At 44.9% G+C, this 21085-nt stretch overlaps 1 protein-coding gene across 5 annotated transcripts in view; it reads right to left on the bottom strand.

Moving 5' to 3' along the window:
- SNX30 (sorting nexin family member 30) overlaps window positions 1-21085 on the bottom strand; it is a 124843-nt gene that overhangs the window by 10381 nt on the left and 93377 nt on the right. For all 5 annotated transcript variants that reach the window (XM_081790937.1, XM_078436574.2, XM_078436573.2 and 2 more), the window contains exon 7: window positions 8547-8633. In XM_081790937.1, coding sequence (XP_081647063.1) covers window positions 8547-8633 — 87 coding nt within the window. The remainder of the gene's footprint in view (window positions 1-8546; window positions 8634-21085) is intronic.

Raw genomic sequence — 21085 nt, 5'->3', positions numbered from 1 at the left:
CTCTCTCTCCCGCTCTCTCAAAATAAATAAATAAATAAATATTTTTTTAAAGTTAAGAGTCAAAACCATGGCTCTGGATTTGATGATTACCTGAGCCTCAATTTGGGAAACATTTGGGACGCAACATTTTCACGACGTACTCTGTGCTTGGCACAGAGGAAGACCGAGGTACTTTGCTCTCGGTAGATGGCTCTCGTCTCAGGCTGCCTACAGTTGAGCTGGGAAGGCACTAAAGGTGCCTGGACATCAGGGTGAGAGGTTACTGGTACTTTCTCTTCACCCAGCCCCGCGGTAAGCACGCTGAGGGGGACCTGGACAGCCAGTGCAGCTTGGATGAGGGATCGGGCCTCCTTGAAGAATCAATCCCGCTGAGGAGACAGTGGGAGGAGGGTACTCCAGAGTGACAGTATGTACAGGTGAGAGAGGGAGACAATACCTGGGCCCACCTCAGGAATAGTTCACAGGCTACAGTGCCCACAAAAGCATACAGAGAGAACGCCAGCCAGCCAGATGGCGGCAGGGGTGGCGGCGGGGGGAGTGGTGCAGAGTAAAGAACAAGAAGGCTGGGTTCCTGAGGCCAGGTTGGTCAGCTGCCCCCTTTTTTGGAAAATAGAAAAGCCTGTGCTTCCTCTAACTATACAGACAGTTCTAGAGCCAGACTTCCAGAATTTGAATACCACAGGTACCACTTCCTAGATGGGTGATGTCGGGCCTCTGCATGCCTCAGCTTCTGTTTCCGGATAATACCAACTACCTTATAGAGTTACTATGAGGTTGAACAAGATAATATGCATAGAATACTCGGTGCCTGGCATAGATTAAATGCTCCCCAAATATTTCTTAGTTCTGATCAGTATCGATACTGTAAATTGCTATTCTTACAAGATGTAAGTGCATGTGCCTAGCCCCTCCAGCAAGAATGAACATTATGAACTTTATTCCATGTCACACAAAAAGGTTTCTTTTTTGTCTTCCAAATATAAAACATTATTAAACATATTCTTTCATACTTTACACCACTCTTCACCCATGCTACCTCACCCTGAGGTTTCACCAGAGATCAGAGATGAGTCAACACCAAAATATACTGGCACGAGATCACCCCAGGTGCCCTGCAACCAGGGTGGCGGCTGTAACACAACAAGGGAGACGGCAGATCAGACTAACCTGGTGGAGACACAACTGACAGATGTGGTAACCCACTGCACGTGAGAAATAAGACACAGCTGTCAGAGAGGAGCCTGAAGTTTATAGTCTGGGTGACTGGGGGGGGGGGGGGGGGGCGACAATGCATCGTAGGGCTCAGGATAATAAAGGACAGGTCCGTGGACCAGAAAAAGGAGGCAGCTACAGCCATGCAAAGGGTGAGCCTCCCCCTCCCCACCCAAGAGGGGGCTGAGACAACTCAACCATAGCAACCACCTGGTTTGAATATAGACAAAGGATATATGGATATTTATCCAAGGAAGATCTACAAATGGCCAGCGAGCCTATTAAAAAATCACTGCATATCCCTAATCATTAGGGAAATGCAAATCAAAACCACAGTGAGAACCACCTCAAATCCATTAAGACGGCTACTACAACAACAAAAAAATAAGTGTTGGCCAGGATGTAGGAAATTGGAACCCCTGCACTTGTGTAAAACTTTAGTACGGCACTTCCTCAAAAAAACAAAAATGGAGTCACCATATGATCCAGCAATTCAACTTCTTTTTTTTAAGATCTTATTTTTTTGAATTTTCTATTTAAAACATATTTTTTAAGGTTTATTTTATTTTTGAGAGAGAGAGACAGAGACAGAGTGCAAGCAGGTGAAAGGCAGAGTGAGAGGGAGACACAGAATCTGAAGCAGGCCCCAGGTTCTGAGCTGTCAGCACAGAGCCCAACGTGGGGCTCAAGTTCACGAACCACAAGATCATGACATGGGCCAAAGTTGGATGCTAAACTGAATGAGCCACCCAGTTGCCCCTATTCTTATTTTTTTAAGTTTATTGAGAGAGAGAGAAAGCAAGAGGGAGAGAGAGAGAGAGAGAGAGACAGAAAGAGAGAGAGAATCCCAAGATGGTTCCACGCTCAGCACAGAGCTGGACACGGGGCTCAATCCCACAACCGTGAGATCATGATCTGAGCTGAAATCAAGAGTTGGATGCTTAACTGACTGAGTCACCCAGGTAACCCTAAGATTTTATCTTTAAGTAATCTCTCCACTCAGGGGGGGTTGGAAATCACAACCTCAAGATCAAGAGTCACGTGCTCTACTGACTGAGCCAGTCAGGCATCCCTGGCGGTTCCATTTCTGGGTGAATACCAAAAGACTGAAAGCAGGATCTCACGGAGATATCTGTCCTCCCATATCCACTGCAATATTCACAACAGATAAAGGTGAAAGCAACTCAAGTATCTGTTCACAGATGGATGAATAAACAAAAAGGGGTATAGACACACAGTGGAATATTCTTCAGCCTTAAAGAGGAAGAAAATTCTGACATGCCACAACATGGATGAACCTTGAGGACATTTTGCTGAGTGAAATAAGCCAGTTATAAAAACAAACAAATATTATATGATTCTACTTACAAGAGGTGATAGAGTAGTCAAACTCCTAGAGACAGAAAGCACGATGGTGGTTTCCAGGGGCTGGGAGGAGGGGGAAATGGGGACTAATTTAATGGGTACAGAATTTCAGTTCCTCAAGATAAAAAAAAGTACTCTGGAGACCCATTGCACAACAGTGTGGATTTACTTAACATGATTGAACCGTACACTTAAAAACAGTAAAGACGGTGATTTTGGTTATGTGTATCTTGCCATGATGCAAAAATTTTTTAATATATGGGGAAATCAAAGAGAGGGTTGGAGGGTCAAAGGGTGGAATTCATGGAGAAGCCTAAATCTGTAGGGTTTCAGCAAAGGGGATCAGCAAAGGATACTAAGAAAAATGAGCCCAGGAGCAGGAAGGAAGTCAGAGTGAGCAGAGCCATAGAAACACAAGGATGGAGAAGGAGGAGAGGGGAGGAGGAGGTGAAGGAAGGAGGAGGAGAGGGGAGGGTGGAAAAGAAGGGACCAAGAGGAACCAGGAGTTGGGATGAGCTGTCTGAAGCAACCAGCTACTGAAGGTGCCCAACTTAATGAAGAGGAAGGCGGCCGGCCCACACACTCAGGCTCCCGGTGTTCCCCCTTTTGTTTCTTTCTGGATGGTGTCCTTGTAACCATCGGTTCACTGACCAGGGGCAACCAGCATTGCTCATCTGTGTTTTAATTTTTTGACTGAGGTGTCATCAGAGTTGTGCTATCTTGTGTCTGAAGGACGTGGCAATCGTGATACCCAATGCTGACGGCTGGCTGTCACTTATCACAAGACACCAACAACAGAAAAAAAATCACCAGGTAAGACTCCAAAAGATAACACTTCTAAGTAGATAACAAGGCTGCATTTGTCACAGTGGTTCCCTTCTCTCTCGTGAGAATTTTCGTTACAGAATATGGGTTGTTGGAGCGATGGGAGAGGGGTAATGTGGGATGAGCTCAAGCATTTTTGTGGGTTGGGGAGTAGGGTGGGAAGGAAATTCACATGAATATGTTGGCGTCAAAAAGAGTCTTCCCTTCACGTTCACTCCTATTGTTCATGTTAGCGTATAAGCTTCCCGTCCAGTTTGAAATGCAATTCCTCAGCCCCTCTTTGTTTCTAGTAACAGCTTTGCTGTCCTCCCTGGCTCTAGGGAGGATCATATTTGAGGATTTCCACAAGTCTGCGGTCCTGACAAGTGCAGCAGAAGGCAGCCCAGTAAGTGCCTATCATTTCGCCGATATCAAAGCTAAAATGAGGTAAGTCGAGTCTACGCAATTCAAATGTCCACTTGCGTGAGAAGAAACCTCTTCAGGGTCTGCTGAGTTTTCTCAACCCTAACAACAAGCAAAACTTTAAGTTCTATGATACTAACATTTGCCCTCAGCTCTAGGCTCACCCCCACACACGGACAAGCCACAGCCACAGGGCTTCCAGCCAACAGCGGGGGGCCACAGGATCCCTCCCCTTCTTCCTAACGCAGCCACCCTGGTGTGAAATTCACTGTGAGGGCTGAGGAGACCCACAAGGCCACTTCTCTCTTCTGGGTTTTGGAAAGGTGATCAGTGATCACTGATCAGTGAGCCACTCCACGGCTTCACAAAAATCAACTTGCCCTCACTCTTTAGAGCCACTTCTCAAGATTTCAACCTCAAAACAGGTAATTCCCTAGGCTTGCTACGTCCCTCAGATGTTGTTAACACACCCAGACCCCTGTGAAAACTGCCCGTCTTTGGGCAAGATACTCTCTTTCCTGCATCCCCATGACGGACCTATGAACAAGGCAGTTCCCACCATAGTCACTGACAGAGTCCGCCAGGTGCTTGGGGCTAAGAATCGCCCTAACCCACTTCCTGACACTCTGGCTTTTCTCTCACCAGTGGTAGCTCTGGGAAGCGGAGCTCAAAACCACACAAAACAGGGTCACCTGGGTGGCTCAGTCCATTGAGTGTCTGACTCTTGATTTTGGCTCAGGTCATGATCTCACGGTTTGAGAGTTTGAGCCCCGCATCCGGCTCTGGGCTGGTAGCACAGAGCCTGCTTGGGATCCTTTCTCTCTCCCTCTCTCTCTCTCTCCCCCTCCCCTCAGAATAAATAAATAAACTTTATAAACACACACACATACACGAAACAAAGCACAGCAAAACCTTCAGCTACTCACTTCCTAGGTACCTCTGATGGGCTGTCAGGGAGGACAGGCATTTATTTGGGAGGGCTGGGAAGGCAGGGGAAACTTTAGAACGCAAGGAAACCATGCCTAAAACAGGGCAGTCAAAAAAAATTTTTTAAAGCAAAGTTAAAAACAAAAACCATAAGGGCAACAAACCAGAAAACGAGGTTCTCGGTCAGCACTCCTCCTAGAGACGAGGGGAGCTGGTATGGGAAGCAGAGGCTCCACCAATGGAGCGTCGGCTCCTACATCAGACACTGCTGCGCTGACCTTCACGTCTCCACAAGTCACACGTATGAAGCCCACAGGGCTACTGAGCAAACCAGTGCAAGCGGGGAGACGGAGCTGAGGAGCTGGGGAACTGAACCCAGGGTGATCGGAGTCCAGATTCTGTGCTCTTTCTACCAAACCCCTTTCCATTTGCAGAGGCCGCCAACGGAGCCCTCCTCCACCCACCAAAGCAGCTGCTGTCCCAGATCCAAACCTGGAGGCGCAATTTCTGCCGCTCCCACGGTGAGAGCACACTCATGGGCACCACCACCCCCACGACGACAGTCCCTGTTTTGTTAACTACCACAATTGCTAAAAAACGGCAAAATTAGCACTGGCATGGCTCAGTGTCTTGCCAGAAAGAGGGCAGACCAAGACGGCTCGCCCACAGTGTGGTGAGAGAATGGAGGCATGTTTAGACCACCTACTTAGTCTCACCGGCTGGGAAGAAACCCTTCCCCCTCTTCTAAGAACTCCTGTGATCAAGAGAAGAGTCGTATAGGTGATGCTCTGAGAAGGTGAAAATAGCAATAGCAAGAAGATTTTGACACCCACTGGGAGAAGAGGAGGCACCCAGGCCGGCAGGAGGTGGAGAGCATTAGAAAGGAGCCCCCGCAGCTTGTCTGGCTGGAACGTGGGAGCCAGAAATGGCCGCTCCCTGGGCTCCACCTGTTCAAGGCTGTGACCTTTAGGCAGCCGGCAAGCCAGGACAAGGTCAGCATTTACTTTGGCATATTATTCATAACCTTCGGCTCCTGTCTTTACAAAGGAACTGTTCCGTACGGAGCTCAACAGAGATTAAATGACAAACCAGCCTGCGAGAAAGCTTGTATTCAGTGGTGAGCAGCGATGAATGCTGTCAGAACATCTTCCAAAGACAGGGTCTTCGGCTTCCAAACTAGGCCAGTGACAGAATGTGCTAGCCCTCCCTCCCTAGCTAGGGAAAGTGACTTCTATATTTATATTGGAAAGCTAAATTGTTGAAATGAAACTTTGAAATCTATAAACACAGTATTTCCTGTCATTCCTTTAAATGAGACGGAGATATGGGCTCAGCAAATGGCACCGTGTTCCAGAATATCACAGGGATGGCTAGGAACTAGTCAAGGCAACGGGCAGCTGGAAGACGGAGGGTGGCTGTGCACACAGCTGCATTCCCATCATGGTCCCAACACACAGGATGGAAGCAGGCCAACAGCCTGTGGCAAGAAGAATGGAAGAGAGGTGCCTAGCATTCTGGCCAAGTCCCAGCTACACACACTGGGCCAGTGACAAGAGTCCCTCTCCGTATCATCTGGATTTCCATCAGATGTATGCAGACTTCACTCTCATGTAGGTCACCACGGGTGACACGGGCAGCCGTGCCACAGGATGTATTGTATGCCTGCTGCGCCCAGCACACTGGATAAAGACCTTGGGTATCAACAAAGCTGGGCAATTCATCAAGCTGCTTTGTGGCTCTTTCCTCACCCATGAAATGGGGAAGAATAATGCCTTCCCTCTGGGCCTCAGATGACTGTTGTGGTGATCGTGTGAAACAATTTACATATATATATATATTTTAATTCCATATGGGGGCACCTACGTGGCTCAGTCAGTTAAGTGTCCAACTCTTGATTTCAGCTCAGGTCATGATCTCAGTTTGCGAGTTTGAGCCCTGCATCAGGCTCCACGCTGGCTGCACGGAGCCTGCTTGGGATTCTCTCTCTCTCTCTCTCTCTCTCTCTCTCCCTCTCCCTCTCCCTCTCCCTCTCTCTCCCCCTCTCTGCCCCTCCCCCACTCACACACTCACTCATGCGCTCTCTTTCTCTCTCAAAATAAATTAAATAAACTAAAAAAAAACTGCTATATGGAGCCAGGGTGTGCCACTTCTGAGGTTTGGGTTTCCAATTTCCACAGCTGGTTCCTTTCTGGGTGTATCACAGTATGGCTACCACAGCAGCAAGAACCAAGGCAGAGGAAGAGAAACAGTTCTGATGTAAAACTACTTCCCAGAACCCTGGGCCCCTGCTATTTATTTTTTTAATAACATTCCCTACCCCACCCCCTTTTAGAAAACAACTATACCTTCCAATTGCAAACAAAAAGGAACACAGTAACATAATGGTAACTGGCAAGGTGCTAAGGTCAGGCTGCAGGATTTCATCCTGGCTCTCATACTTGCTAGCTGTGAGATCGTGGGCCTTGGTTTGCTCATCTCTCAAATGGGAATAATAACGGCTCCCGAACCACATGACTGTCGTATGGAGTAAGTGAGATAAGGTAAAGAGCTTAGCACGTTGTAAGCGCTCGCACATCGGCTATTACTACTCTTGTCTTTACTCCCGGCTGGGGGAAGGAAAAGGCAACACATGGCAAGGACTAGTACACCAGATGCATTTTTACAGTATGATCCTCTATCTAGACCCAGAGCCCTGTAGCTGGGGGTATCTTAACTAAGTTCAATCAGTGCTTCTTAAACTTTGTGGTAAAGAACCACTATTCGGTGGCTTTTTTCCCCAACACGACAGAGCTGTAGACCTACTATGCATAACTAGTGTGTAGTTTGCTCCACATGGGCTAGTTTGACAACACTCATGCTCAGTGTTCAACAAGTGTCAAATTGCTATAAAACTGTTGACTCTCAGCTTCTGCACCTTTCCTGTCATGGATTGGCGACAGCTTATGGATGAGTAAGCAAACCACACTGGTGAGAACACTGATCTAGACTGTTCTTCCCTTTCTCGTCAATCCCGTTTTACAGACAGGAAATGCCCTTGAATGGCAATGCTGAAAGTCTTAAAAAAAAAAAAAAAAATCTCAGGAAACAACAGAAAACTCAACCCCCCGTGCTTCCAGGAATTGTTGTTTCAAAGGGACACATGCACCCCCATGTTTATAGCAGCACTATCGACAGTAGCCAAAGTATGGAAAGAGCCCAAATGACCATCGATGGATGAATGGATAAAGAAGACATGGTATATATATACAATGGAGTATTGCTCGGCAATCAAAAGGAATGAAATCTTGCCATTTGCAACAATGTGGATGGAACTAGAGGGTATGATGCTAAGTGAAATTAGTCAGTCAGAGAAAGACAAATATCATATGACTTCACTCATATGAGGACTTTAAGAGACAAAACAGACGAACATAAGGGAAGGGAAACAAAAATAATATAAAAACAGGGAGGGGGACAAAACAGAAGAGACTCATAAATATGGAGAATAAACTGAGGGTTACAGGAGGGGTTGTGAGAGGGGGGAATGGGCTAAATGGGTAAGGGGCACTAAGGAATGTACTCCTGAAATCATTGTTCCACCATATGCTAACTAATTTGGATGTAAATTTAAAAAAATAAAATTAAAAAAAAAAGAAAAAGAAACTTCCGGAAATAAGACATCAAAGAGAACAAACAGGAAAAAATGACAGTGTGAACACAGCCCAGCTGGCACTGACCACCTTAGCTGTGTGGATCTGGGGACAAGGCTTCACTCAGCGCCAGCGAGGCGACTGCAGCCTTGTGGAGCCCAGCCCTCCCTCAGGGGCTCCCCTGACCTTGGGGCGGTCTTCCTTCCTCAGGGCCACAGCTTCTAGTTTGGCTTCGTACTCTGCTTGCACTTGGTCCCTCTTCTTCAGTACGCTCTGCGGGAGGAGAGAGGGGAAGAATGTAACACAGAGTTCACAAAGGAGCCTCCAAGACCCAGGCAGTCGATTCTCGACCCCTTTCCTCCCCCAAATCACGGCGCAGGAGGCCCAGCCGCGTGCTCCCGGGACAGTCTGGCTGTGGTGTGACACAGGCTTGTGACACGGACTCCGGAGGAAGTGGGGTGGAAGAGGGGCGGCTTGTGTTTCCAGCACAGTAACAGCCTGATACTGAAAGCAACTGAAGCTCCGGGCAAGGACAAGCGGGGGGACAGTGCCCATCCTCAGCCACACTGATGAGAGGTCTCAGCTTCTCCGTGTGCAGAGAGGACTCAGCTGTGGAGCCTGGAGAGTGACAATCCAGGATGTTCTCTGAACCGTTCACGGAAAAGTCTATGTCAGGAGAGTTCTGGTCTCTGATTCACTGAGTTGATCACTGGTGGACTGATTCACTCATTGATCCAAGAGCCGCTCATCTGTCCACCCCTCTGGACCACGTATGCAAAGATCAAAGAGATACAGCCCCTACCTGAGGGGTTCCAGCTAGGGAAGAGGTGCATAGTACAGAGCTGCGTCTATGTACAAGTCCAGAATCCCTAGAACCACATGGTGCGTTATCTAGAGTGAGTGATAAACGAGCTCAAATAGGGCCAGCCTAGACAGGACCAGGATGAGGCAAGCCAGGTGCCCACGATGCAAAATTTAAGGAGAAAAATCTCTCTCGGGCCCCTGTAAGTGCAAGGTCGGCACCTGAGCCGAGCATCTCCCTAAATCTGTTCCCTGGGCATCTCCTTTGCCTCACCTGGTTCTGGTTCAGCTACTAAGACCACACTCGGTAGGACAGAAAAGGATGCAATCCACAGTCCAGAAAAACATGTTTCTCCAAGGGTTTCTTTTTCTTTGAGTGTAAGAAGCATGAACAGCAAATTAAGAGTGATTAAGAATCTTCTCGCCCACTACCTCAGAAGTCACAAAGCGCTATGGAAGTTTCTAATCTCATGCTTTTCCCATAGGCACCCTCCAGGCCAGTATGGAGTCAGGCCAGGAGGAGCCATTCCCTGGCTAGGCGGGGGGCACCTTGTGTCCCTGATAATGTGCTAAAGAGTGAGGAGCAGCTGGACAGCTGAGTGCGCTCTGGGGGGAAACCTTCTCATGCAATGTGCCAGCACAGGCAAACTCAAGTCTTCCCCTGAAGCATCACCTTTGAGAAGAGTTTTACCTTGAGAAGAACATGAGGTAAAACTTACAAGAACTTATCTTTTGTTTGCCACTCATCTTTCTCCTGAGTGCTCTGAAGTTCCCTCCCCACACCCATCAAGCTTTGAGTAGGGATGTTTGCAGTGCTGTTTCACACAACTCTCTCCTGATGCTGGAAACTGCCCATAATCCACACTTAATACAGGGGCCATTAGCCCCACCTGCTGATTGACCTCTTGAAACTGGCTGGTCTGAGTGAGGAACTGGATTTAAATTTGTGTTTAACTGATTTGAATTTAAACTTAAATAGCCACCTCTGGCTAGTGGCCGCCATATTGGACAGCGCATAGATACATACAGTAAAAACACAAAAAAAGTTAGGGGTCTTTTATGGATTTCATAGAACCCAGAAAATATTCTAAATCTACTAGTCTGGTACCAGCAGTAATAAAAACTTGTAATCTCTATGCAAGAGAAAGAAACACACAGTGCTATCCATGGAGACACTTACGAGGTTCCCCAAGGCATGACGGGACAGCAGGGAGGGGCCGACTGGCCTCCTCATCACTGCCGTGGACTCCCCTCATGGCACACCTCATATCCGCCTGGAAAAAGCACATACCCAGGCTAGGAACGGGTTGAGCTGTTCCAGTGATATACTCTCTGTCAGTTGTGGCAAGAACCGCATAACCAAAGCTAGAAATGCTCTCAGAACAATGCCCCGGAATCCAGTCAGCACAGTGTGGGGCTTCCTGTCCCCCGTTCCGTTCCAAGATTCTCTGCTGAGGATGCCAAGACCCGAGAAGGGGAGGGATGGCAAGAGATGTCAGCCTCACACAGCCACACCAGACAAAATTTATCTCCTCTCCCTCTCCTAAAGCAGGTGAGGGGATCCCCAGATTCAGCCACACTCCTTCCCCTAGTTAGCGTGGGCCCTCCCTGGCTCCTTGGTCACCTGCTACCCCCACGTCACCTGAAGTGACCAGAATGCTGCCTTCTCATGCAGGCTGCTGGAGGATTTGCACGTACATCCCCACCTCACTGGGCAGCAGAAAAGACTCACGACGACCCTGCAGAAGTAAAAGGGTATTATCCCCATTTTATAGATGGGAACACTAAGGTACAGCGGAGGGACCTGGCTGATGTCACACTGCTGGCAGCACAGTGGTGACTCACTCAGGCAGTTCCTGAGTGAGTTCCCACAGCGTGGGGTTTCCCAGTCTGACTGGGATCCCAACCACGCTACAGGTTGGGAAACATGTTCTGAATCCAGCTGAACTAAGACTACCACCCTCGTTGGAAGCATCTTTTGCTCACAGTTGGTGATGACCTGAAAGGTGCAGCCTCGTACTCCAAACAGCACATGCTATGTTGATAAAACTGGTCAGACCACCCTGTGGTTAACGGGGCCTGAGCCTGAGACTGCAGGGGCCAAGAGGCCCAGTCAGCAGCTACAGAGAGGTCCCTCCATCCCTGAGTGACAAGCAAGAGATATTCACCGTCTGGGCGTCTCAGAGAACTCTCTAGGGGTCCCTGATTCTAGTGGGCACCATAAATCCAAAGGTGACGTGCATGGAGACACGTTGCTACTTTGCGTCTGTCTGCTCTTCTCCCACATAGCCGTCCTCATCCTGTTTCTGCCCTGCCTTTATGTGTCTTCATGCGTGACCCAGGCCCTGGGGATACAGCAGAGAACAACGCACACAAAACTCTTGCCTTCACGGAGCTCACATTCCAGAGAGGAGGCAGACATCACACAGTAAAATACATTAATACAGAGTGAATGAGGTAGTGCCGAGCGTTGAGGAGGAAAAAGAGAATAAGACAGCAGGACGTGAAGCGCCAAGGGTTTGGGGGATGACAGAACTGTACACAAAGTAGCCAGGAAGGGCCTCGAGGAGGAAGCGACTTTTAATCAGACGTGAAATAAATTTCTCTCATATCCTGCGGGTTTTTCTTAATGTAGGACCCTTCATCGTGATTTTGAAATGGTCCTAGTAATAGGGTACTTCACTACCCTTCTTTTCAAATGTAGAGAAAAAAATGACTCCATTTTTTAACAAATAAATTGTAAGGAAAAATAGATGGGGAGGAATTTTTTAAATACTTAAGAAACATATCAAAATATGAATTTTATTTGGATCACGATTTGGAAAAACACCTACAAAAACTGTGCCTGAGACCCTGGGGAATGAACACTCCAGCTTCATTGGAGTTTATCAGTTTATCAGTTTACTGGATATTTGAAGAAATCTTAAGAAAAAATTTTAGGTGTGATGATAATGTGGTTCTTTTTTTTAAAAGAACACTTGTATTTTAGAGATATGTACTAAATATTTTTGTATGAAGTGCTCTGATGTCTGGGATTTGCTTTAAAATAATCTAAGGGGTTCGAGTGCCTGGGTGGCTCAGTCAGTTGAGCATCCGAGTTGGGCTCAGGTCATGATCTCATGGTCCATGGGTCTGAGCCCCGTGTCGGGCTCTGTGCTGACAGCTCAGAGCCTGGAGCCTGCTTCGGATTCTGTGTCTCCCTCTGTCTCTCAAAAATAAGTAAACATTAAAAAAAGTAATCCAAAGGGGGGCACCTGGGTGGTTTAGTCAGTTAAGTGTCCAAGTCTTGGTTTCACCTCAGGTCATGATCTCATGGTTGGTGAGATTGAGCCCCGTGTCGGGCTCTGTGCTGTCATAGCCTGCTTGGGATTCTCTCTCTCTCCCTCTCTCTCTGCCCCTCCCCTGCTTGTGTGTGCACATTCTCCCTCTCTCTCTCTCAAAATAAATAAAGAAAACTTAAATAAAATAAAATAAAATAAAATAAAATAAAATAAAATAAAATAAAATAAAATAAAAGTAAAATAATCCAAGGGGTGGAGAGCAGGTGGGCACAGAGCTAGAACAAGATGGGCCATGAGTGGGCAACTGCTCGAGCAAGCAGATGGGTATGTGGGGGATTGTTACACTTCCACTCTGCTTTTAGACGTTTCAATTTTTCCGTAATAAAAGAAAGTTAAACAATGGACATATAATACCAGTCATCCAAAATGCTAATAACAAGCTAATAATAACCACTTAACTACGATGACAACAGTGTCTGGAAGTTAAATCAGACACATTCTGTGGTTTGGCGTTCAATCTCTGTACTGGATTTTTTCCAGGAAAATACCGCAACGGTCAGGATCAACTGGAAAGCTCAACATTCCAGCTCCACCCCCAGAGCTCATGCTCAGTCGTCGGCTGGTGAGACTGTGGGCTCACAAACCTGTGGGAGGAGGAAGAGGTAGTGCAAAAACAGCTCCCAACGCAAAAGGTCGGCAGCTACCAAAAAGCCTCCTCAAGTCCGGAAGGTTTTTGAAGCTTCAAATAGAGGGACGTTAGGATGCAGGGTTGAGGAGGCAGATGAGAGCAGTGAGGACTGCTCAGCCACACGTAGAGAACTGCAGAGCAGAATGGTTCACACTGTGATATGCCAGGGGCTGGTGACCCAAAAGAACACCCCCCCCCTCCCAAGGGGGATTCATGTAGAATAATGAATGTTCAGTAATAAGGAAAGATGCTCAAATGGGAATAAAAATCAAATACCCAACACAGCCCTGTAGCTAGGTTTTGGGTGGCCCTCTCGGAGAGTATTTACCTGCAGGCAGGAACATGAGTCCGACCTTGGTCCTGGTAACATAATTTCTGATTAAATGATTGAACTTAGGCGGTCCCTTTTGACATGCTCTTTTGACACATTCATTCTATTGGAAATGGACCATCTGTGAGTTAAATTTTCTAGGCCATGTGGGTAATACTGAAACCACATATTTGCCCCTGGTTTTAAGAGATATTTGTTACAAAAGTTAACTTTTTTTGATTAAAAAAAAAGGTATTTGTTACAGAAAATTTGGAATATGAAGAAAAACACAAAAGAAGGGGACATCTCATCTTCTGGGCACAACTGGTAACACAGTATGTCTTCACTCTCTAGTTTGTTCTCTTGAATGACTTCTTTGATGCTTCCCATTTCTGGGTTTTCTCTTCCTGGCACTCTTGTTATTCAGATGGTAGATACTGAGGTCTCTGGTCCTCTCGTTTTCAAACATATTTTTTGGTCTCAAATCCTCCATCTATCTTTTTGTTTCACTTTACAGGTGACTTCCTTCACTTCTAATTTTTTTTTTTCCATTTCTATCATGGTTTTCATTTCCATGAGCTCTCTGCTCTCTAGATACTAAAAAATTCTCGTTTTATTGTTATGACATCTCTTTCTGAAGATATTAATGATTCTTTTTTCTTGGAAATGTTCTGCTCCCTCAATGATGTTTCACTCGGTAATACTTTTTTTTCTTTGTTTTTACTTGGTATTCATTTTAGAACCTTCTCTTAAATATTCAGTGACCTTGTCTGCCCACTCATCCAATAGGGAAACACTAAAAACCTAACTGAAAGCTCTCTGCATGTTGAGGGCTTGTTGACAATTCTCTACAGGGACCCTGCTGGGTCATTTCATTGAGGAACCTTCTCCAATACCAGTATCTTCAAGTTTCTTCTCTTGGTCTGTTTAGACTTTCTAGAAAACATTCTTCTAAGCCTTGAAGGGAAGATAGAAGGCTGAGAGCCAAGCACAGGAAGATGACTAAAGTGTCAACATTTGGTAATCTTTTACTTAACATCCTGATTTTAGGATTTTAGCCCCCATCCTCAACGGTGCCTGGGGTCCCTGTGTCCAGAGACCCTCTGTGTTACCCTCCAGAGAATATGTCTCCAGTTCTGGCAGAGTATAGAAGAGACAGTCACCCCTGTGTGAGGAAGGAGGTCAGAACTAGAAGCTCTAACTTCTTAAACAGATTCCTGGCTAATTTTTCTCTTCAGCTTTCTCTCCCCCAACCCCGAGGTACTTACTTACTTAGCACTGCCAATTCTCGACCTTTTTTGAAGGATTCTATGATGTAAACCAGGTGGCCGCTTAGTTTTCCCCCCCCCTGCACAGTCAGCTTCAAAGGCAGCTTTTTTGAGGCAATTGAGACCATTATCCCCTCTCAATTTGCTTTCCAGTCCCCATTGTACTGCTACTACTTCCTCCCCTGCTGCTTTTTATCTTTGCAGCCTTATACTTCAAACAAAACAAAAACACTCTAGTGTTACCTTGGTGAGGTCTCATGAAAAAGAAGTTTATATATTTAGTCTGCCATCCCTGGGAATCTCAGATTTTTAATTTTCACATATTTTTCTAACTTTTTGAAACATTTGAGATCATGTACATTTCTACATCTTGCTTCTTCATATTTTCAAGAAATCAGGCCCTCAATCTATAATTACTTTTGTTTAGGAAAAAGGACTCCCCCCCCAACTCAATTTTCCAGAAAATCTTCATCCTTGCTTTCTTTTTCTTTCTTTTTCTTTTCTTTTCTTTTTTTATTCAAGTTAGTTAACACACAGTGTGGTCTTAGCTTGAGGAGCAGAACCCAGTGATTCATCTCTTACATATGACACCCGTGCTCGTCTTAAAAAGTGCCCTCCATAATGTCCATCACCAGTTTAACCCATCCCCACACCCAAAAGCACTACGAGTGACCAAACGTAAAGCCTAATCACTTGACTCATTAGCTCCACCTTGTGGCTTGTAAGGAAAAAGGTAGGCAGACTGCAAAAAAACACAAATAACTGACATTGGAAAAAAGCTATCCTGGAACATTGTTGAAAGTATCTCCAACTCAAAGAAAAACTCTGTCTTTAAAACCAGACTTCTGCATCTACATCTCACAACTCTAATCATGATCACCAATGACCCCCATATTATTGAATACAATGGTCACTATTGATCATGATCCTTCTAAAAACTTTTCTCTTGGCTTCCTCTACTTTTTTTCTTCTACTACCCTACCAATCCTCTGAGTCTCCTTTTCCACTTGTTCCTCCTCATAATTAGGTACTGGGCCACTAAATATTGTCATGCCTCAGGGCCAGACCTAGACTATTCACATGGAGCTCATCTCACTAGATGGTCTACTCCCCTCCCATGGATTTAAACACCATCTATTCGCAAATGACTCCCAAATTTCTATTCTCACTCTGAATTAAATTCATAACCAATTGCCATGAAATCTCTACTTTAATGACTAATAGGCAGTTTTGCACTCAATATGGCCAAAACAACTTGATTCCCAACTGCCCAATCTGTTCTGCCCCGAACTTCCCCATCCCAATGAACAGTAACCACTGTCCACCCAGTCGCTAAAGCCAAAAACCTAGAGGTCATCACCAATCCTTCCTTTTCTTACTTCACATTAATATAGCAGCAAGTCTGGTTGGCCCTTCATTCAAAATCTACTCAAAGCCACCATTGTAGCCCAAGCTCTACCACCATGGTTATCTGCCACATGGCTCCCTGTGACGGTCTCCTGAATGTCTCCTTGCCTCCACTATCATTCCCTACAACCCATTCTCCACATTGTAGCACTAGCTGTCTGCTTAAAGTAAAAATTGTATCCTGTCATTCCCCCGCATAAATCCAAACGCCTTCCCTTTTGTTCCTAAGATTAAAATCCAGACTCTTGCCAACCATGGCCTTTAAGAAGACACTACTATGCATGTCCTGGCCCCTACCTACCTCTTTGACCTTGCCTCCTCCCACTTGCTCCCTTGCTCACTGGACTCCACTCACACCTGCCTTTCTGGTCTGCAAAGACCACCAAGGTCATTTCTGCTTTAGGACCTTTGTACCAGCTACTCCTTCTGCCTAAAATGGTCAATTCTCTGGTCCTTGCCCAGCTAACTCCTACGTGTTGATTCAAGTCCACAACCAAGGCCACCTCCTCCATGTGTCTGTTCCTTACCATCCTCTTCTGACCCTCACCCTACCCTTGTCACTCAGCAAGACCTCTGAGATAAGCATGCTCTTTGAGTTGTAGATAAACCCATTTTTTAAAAATAACAAGATACGCGACATACAATCGTTATATAATTATTAATGCTCCAAACTGACATGTCAAATTCAATTAAACATTTTCTGACCACTTTTCTATGAATAAGGCAGTGGGAAAGAAGACGGTTCTACCCTAACCTTCTTAAAGCTTCTCCTACCCATGTCCTGGTCATAAGGATGCCAGTATTCAAAAGGCACTGCCCAAAATTTGGTAAGGACTCTAAGATGTTCTCTTCCAGTCTATCACTATCCTAATTATGTTTTACACACAGTCTATAGGATGTGAAATCCCATATAAGGGCTCACCTGCACATATCTTCAGGGTGTTTAACTTGAGTCTTGGACCTGAGGGTAACTTTGGTACGCCTCCCTCTTACACACTGTTCGCTCTCTCTCCTCAGCATCCTTGAAATACATGACTTCAACCATCTTTCTAGTACAAGCTGTCGTCATCGTCCACTGAACATTGTTCATCTGTTCCACAGGGCCTGATAACAACCCCACCTTTTCTGTGCTTTCTTTCTACCTCCAAATGGAACAGAACATACCCAGCCACAAGTGCATTTAAAGAGAGATAATTTGAGACTCAGCCTTGACAAGCTGGAACTGATCTGGTTTGCTTCTTGGCCAACAATAAAGACGCAGATACCAGGTGACTGTTCTTGAGAACTGTGGCCATGGAACAGAGTAAAGATTTATCAGTGGGGCTCTATTCCTTCATCTATAAGGTAAACAAGAGAGACAAGATGATCCCAGAGACCTTTTCAAACTCAGAGAGGAGCCTTGACCTTAGCCCCATTAGGAGAGCCTCAATGATCTCCAACATTTTCTTCATGTGGGAATCAGCTGACCCACATGTACTTCAAATTCCTAAGGCCCAGGCCCCTGACTCCAAATGATGAGGACGAATTCTCACTTTGATCCACTCAAGGCCATCATAGAGAAACAGACTGATGAAACATCAACACACCAAAACCTCCACACCAAAACCTCCCCGCCAAAACAAAACTGGAAGGACTTTCTCAGTCCTGAAAAACATCCAGCCAAACACATCACAGCCAGGCCTCCAGCAAGCTCTCTACTGCATGTTTAGTTTTCATGTTGAATAGCAAAGTCTATCCCACTTACCTCCAAAATCACAAAGTTAGGTTGGAAATGGAATCATATAACTCTCTCAGAGGAATAAAACTCAGCTAAGAGGGGTGTCTGGGTGGCTCAATCGGTTAAGCATCCAACTCTTGATTTGGGCTCAGGTGATGACCTCACGGTTTGTGAGTTCAGGCCGTGCATTGGACTCTGCACTGACAGCACAGAGCCTGCTCACGATTCTCTCTCTCCCTGTCTCCCTGCCCCTCCCCCATGCTTGCTGGCACTCTCTCTTTCAAAACTAAATACACTTAAAAAAAATCAAGCTAAGAATTCTTAAAGAGCAGCAATATCATGAGACAAAGGCAAGGGAGCCACTTAAGACACTTATTCCCTTCTCCCAATGTCCTTAGACTTGGCCACATGAACCTTGACAATCCTTAGGAATTTGAAATAGTTGAGTGTTGGTCTAGCCCTGCATGGAGAAAATGCTGGAGATCATGGACCCATGTAATCGTGGCATTGTCATCAAGTGACTCCTGTCTTACCCAGACCACTCTGCAGAGACCTTTTCCTGTTGGAAAAAAGGGAGCAGGTGACCTTGTCTCTTTATACCCGGGCTTAGCTCAGCTCACCGATGGGACAGAGCTAAGGTTTCAGAGACCTCCAGTCAACACTTCCTCCTTCCTCTGCCCTTCCCAAAAAACACTGTATACACTCCCATTCTCCCAGCCTGAGTAACCTGATTATATGTTTTCAGGCTCAGTGAATAAGAAACTCAATACATATGCCTCATACACGGGGTGAAGAAAGAGAGCAAACAAACAAGTGTTTCTTTGATGTAGAACTTCAGTTACTCACATAAGCTTGTATCTCACTATATAATTATATTCTAATAAAGACGCCAGATAAACCTGTGCTAAATGACAAATGTGAAATCCTACTTCAAGTACAAATATATATTAAGTACTAACATACTTGCCAAGTGCAAGAACAAAGTAATTTGTATTGTAATATCCCAGGACTGTATGCATCAGATTTTCAGTCGAGCAAGGTTAAGGGAGGATTTTTGATGGAGGATGTGTCTATATAAAAGACAAATTCAAAGATACCCCAAGGATTGTAAAATTTTATTTTTGTTTACAAAAACAGATACTATTAACTTTACAAGTAAAGCAAAATATTCTGGCTCATTTTAAGCAAGTCAGGATGTCTTTTTTTTTTTTTTTTTTTTTGTGAGATATAATTGACATATAACATCATATAAGTTCCAGGTGTCCAGCATAATGATTGGATATTTGTATATATTGTGAATGTTCCCCACATAAGACTAGTTAATATCCATCACCACAGATGGCTCTAAATTTGTCTTTGATAAGAACTTTAAGATCCACTCTCCTGGCAACTTTCAAATACACAATACCGTATTATTAACGACGGTCACCATGCTGTGCATGACATCCCATGACTTATTTATTACTTATAACTGGAAGTTATAATGAAAGTTAGAATTAAATATGCAATGTGAGGATCTCAGTAGAAAAAATGCAATAGAGAAAAATGTGTAGGAAATTCGTGGAGTCAAGAGCCGTGGTTTTCAGCCTCAGTTCCGATAATTACCAACAAAACTGCTTCAGGCTAATGATCTCACGTGTGAGTTTTATCCTTATCATCACCATACCTACCGTCATTTCCACCTTACTGATAAGAAAATTCATATCATTTCCCTGCCCACTGTGAAAGCCAGACCCAATCTTGTCTTTTTAATTAAAGTGTTTGTTTCATTAGCAGTTTTATAGAGAGTATACAAGAGACAGTGAGTCATTCTAGCAGGAACGGTTTCCATTGTCCACAACGTAACATGTATCAAGAGCCTTAAAAGGTTCAGACCTGATGAAACAAAATGGAATGTGGGTAATGGGTATATGGGAGTCTGTCATACTATTCTCTTTGCTTCTATATATGTGCTTGAAATTTTCCATAATAAGGGGTTTTTTAAAAAATTTTTTAAACTATTTGATTCATTACCTTTTACTCCTCTTCTTAAGGTATAGAATACTTTCATATTACCATGATCTTTCTGGGTTTCCATTTTTACAACCCAAAGTTGCCTGATGAGTTTCTCTCAAGAGATTCTTGTCAATCCTCTCTTAAAGGGGTGTCCTAGATCTGTCCCAAAGACAGATCAATAAACCAGAGGTCTCCATTGGGAAGGAGGTAGGAGGCTACTTGGGATGTTCAACACAGAGCCAGCCACATGTCCTTTTCTGTTGGTCAGGAAGCCTGACACTTTTGTCTAACTGATGCCACACTGTAAGAGTCCCTGTAACTATGCTCTCAAACTGGTTTAAGTGCAGGCTGGAGTAGTTACTAGGGTAGGCATTAAAGCATCTGACCCCATCCTTATTTTGCATGGAGAATTTGAGGTTGGAAATCATTTGTCCTCACAGCTCCTCTGTCTTTTCTCATCCCTTGCTGTTAGATCAAAGCCATTCTGATTCTTATTCCATTTGTACATCATCCACCTCTCCCTTTTTCTTTAAAATCTTCTAAAATCTTATAACTTTCATTCTAAAATTTTGTAGTGATATGCTGTGGGTTGGCTCATTTTTCATTTTTTTTGCTGGGCAATCAGCATGCCCCTTTTTTAAAAAAATTTTTTTTTTTACATTTATTTATTTTTGAGAGACAGAGAGAGACAGAACACAAGTGGGGGATGGGCAGAGAGAGAAGGAGAAACAGAATCTGAAGCAGGCTCCAGGCTCTGAGCTGTCAGCACAGAGCCCGACGCAGGGCTCAAACTCACAACCGCAAGATCATGACCTGAGCTAAAGTCAGACGCTCAACCGACTGAGCCACCCAGGTGCCCCCCTGCCTTTTTTTTTTTTAATTTTTTTTTTTTTTACAGCATGCCCTTTTAATCTGAAAACTCACATCCTTCAGCTTTGGAAGATCTTCTTGTATTATTTATTTCATAATTCCCTTCCATCAGCCTTCTCTGTTCTCCCAGTTAGGATTTCTTCTCAGATAAATGTTGAACCTCTGAGATTAATCCTCTATGTCTCTTACTCTTTCACATTTTCAGTATTTTCACATTTTTGTTCTACTTTCCAACTACTTGGTTTCCTTATTTTACTTTCCAAGATTTCCTCAACCTCATTTTTCGACTTTACTCCTCAATTTCATCTCAGCAAGTCAGATTTTAGTTTCCAAGAGCTCTAATTATCCAATTATTCTTTTTCCATAGCATCCTGTTCTTGTTTAGTAC

The sequence above is a fragment of the Panthera onca genome, chromosome D4 (genome assembly GCF_046562875.1).
Source record: "Panthera onca isolate mPanOnc1 chromosome D4, mPanOnc1 haplotype 2, whole genome shotgun sequence".
NCBI lineage: Eukaryota > Metazoa > Chordata > Mammalia > Carnivora > Felidae > Panthera > Panthera onca.
The sequence above is the reverse complement of the archived record's forward strand: the minus strand, read 5'-3'. Positions and strand labels throughout refer to the sequence as shown.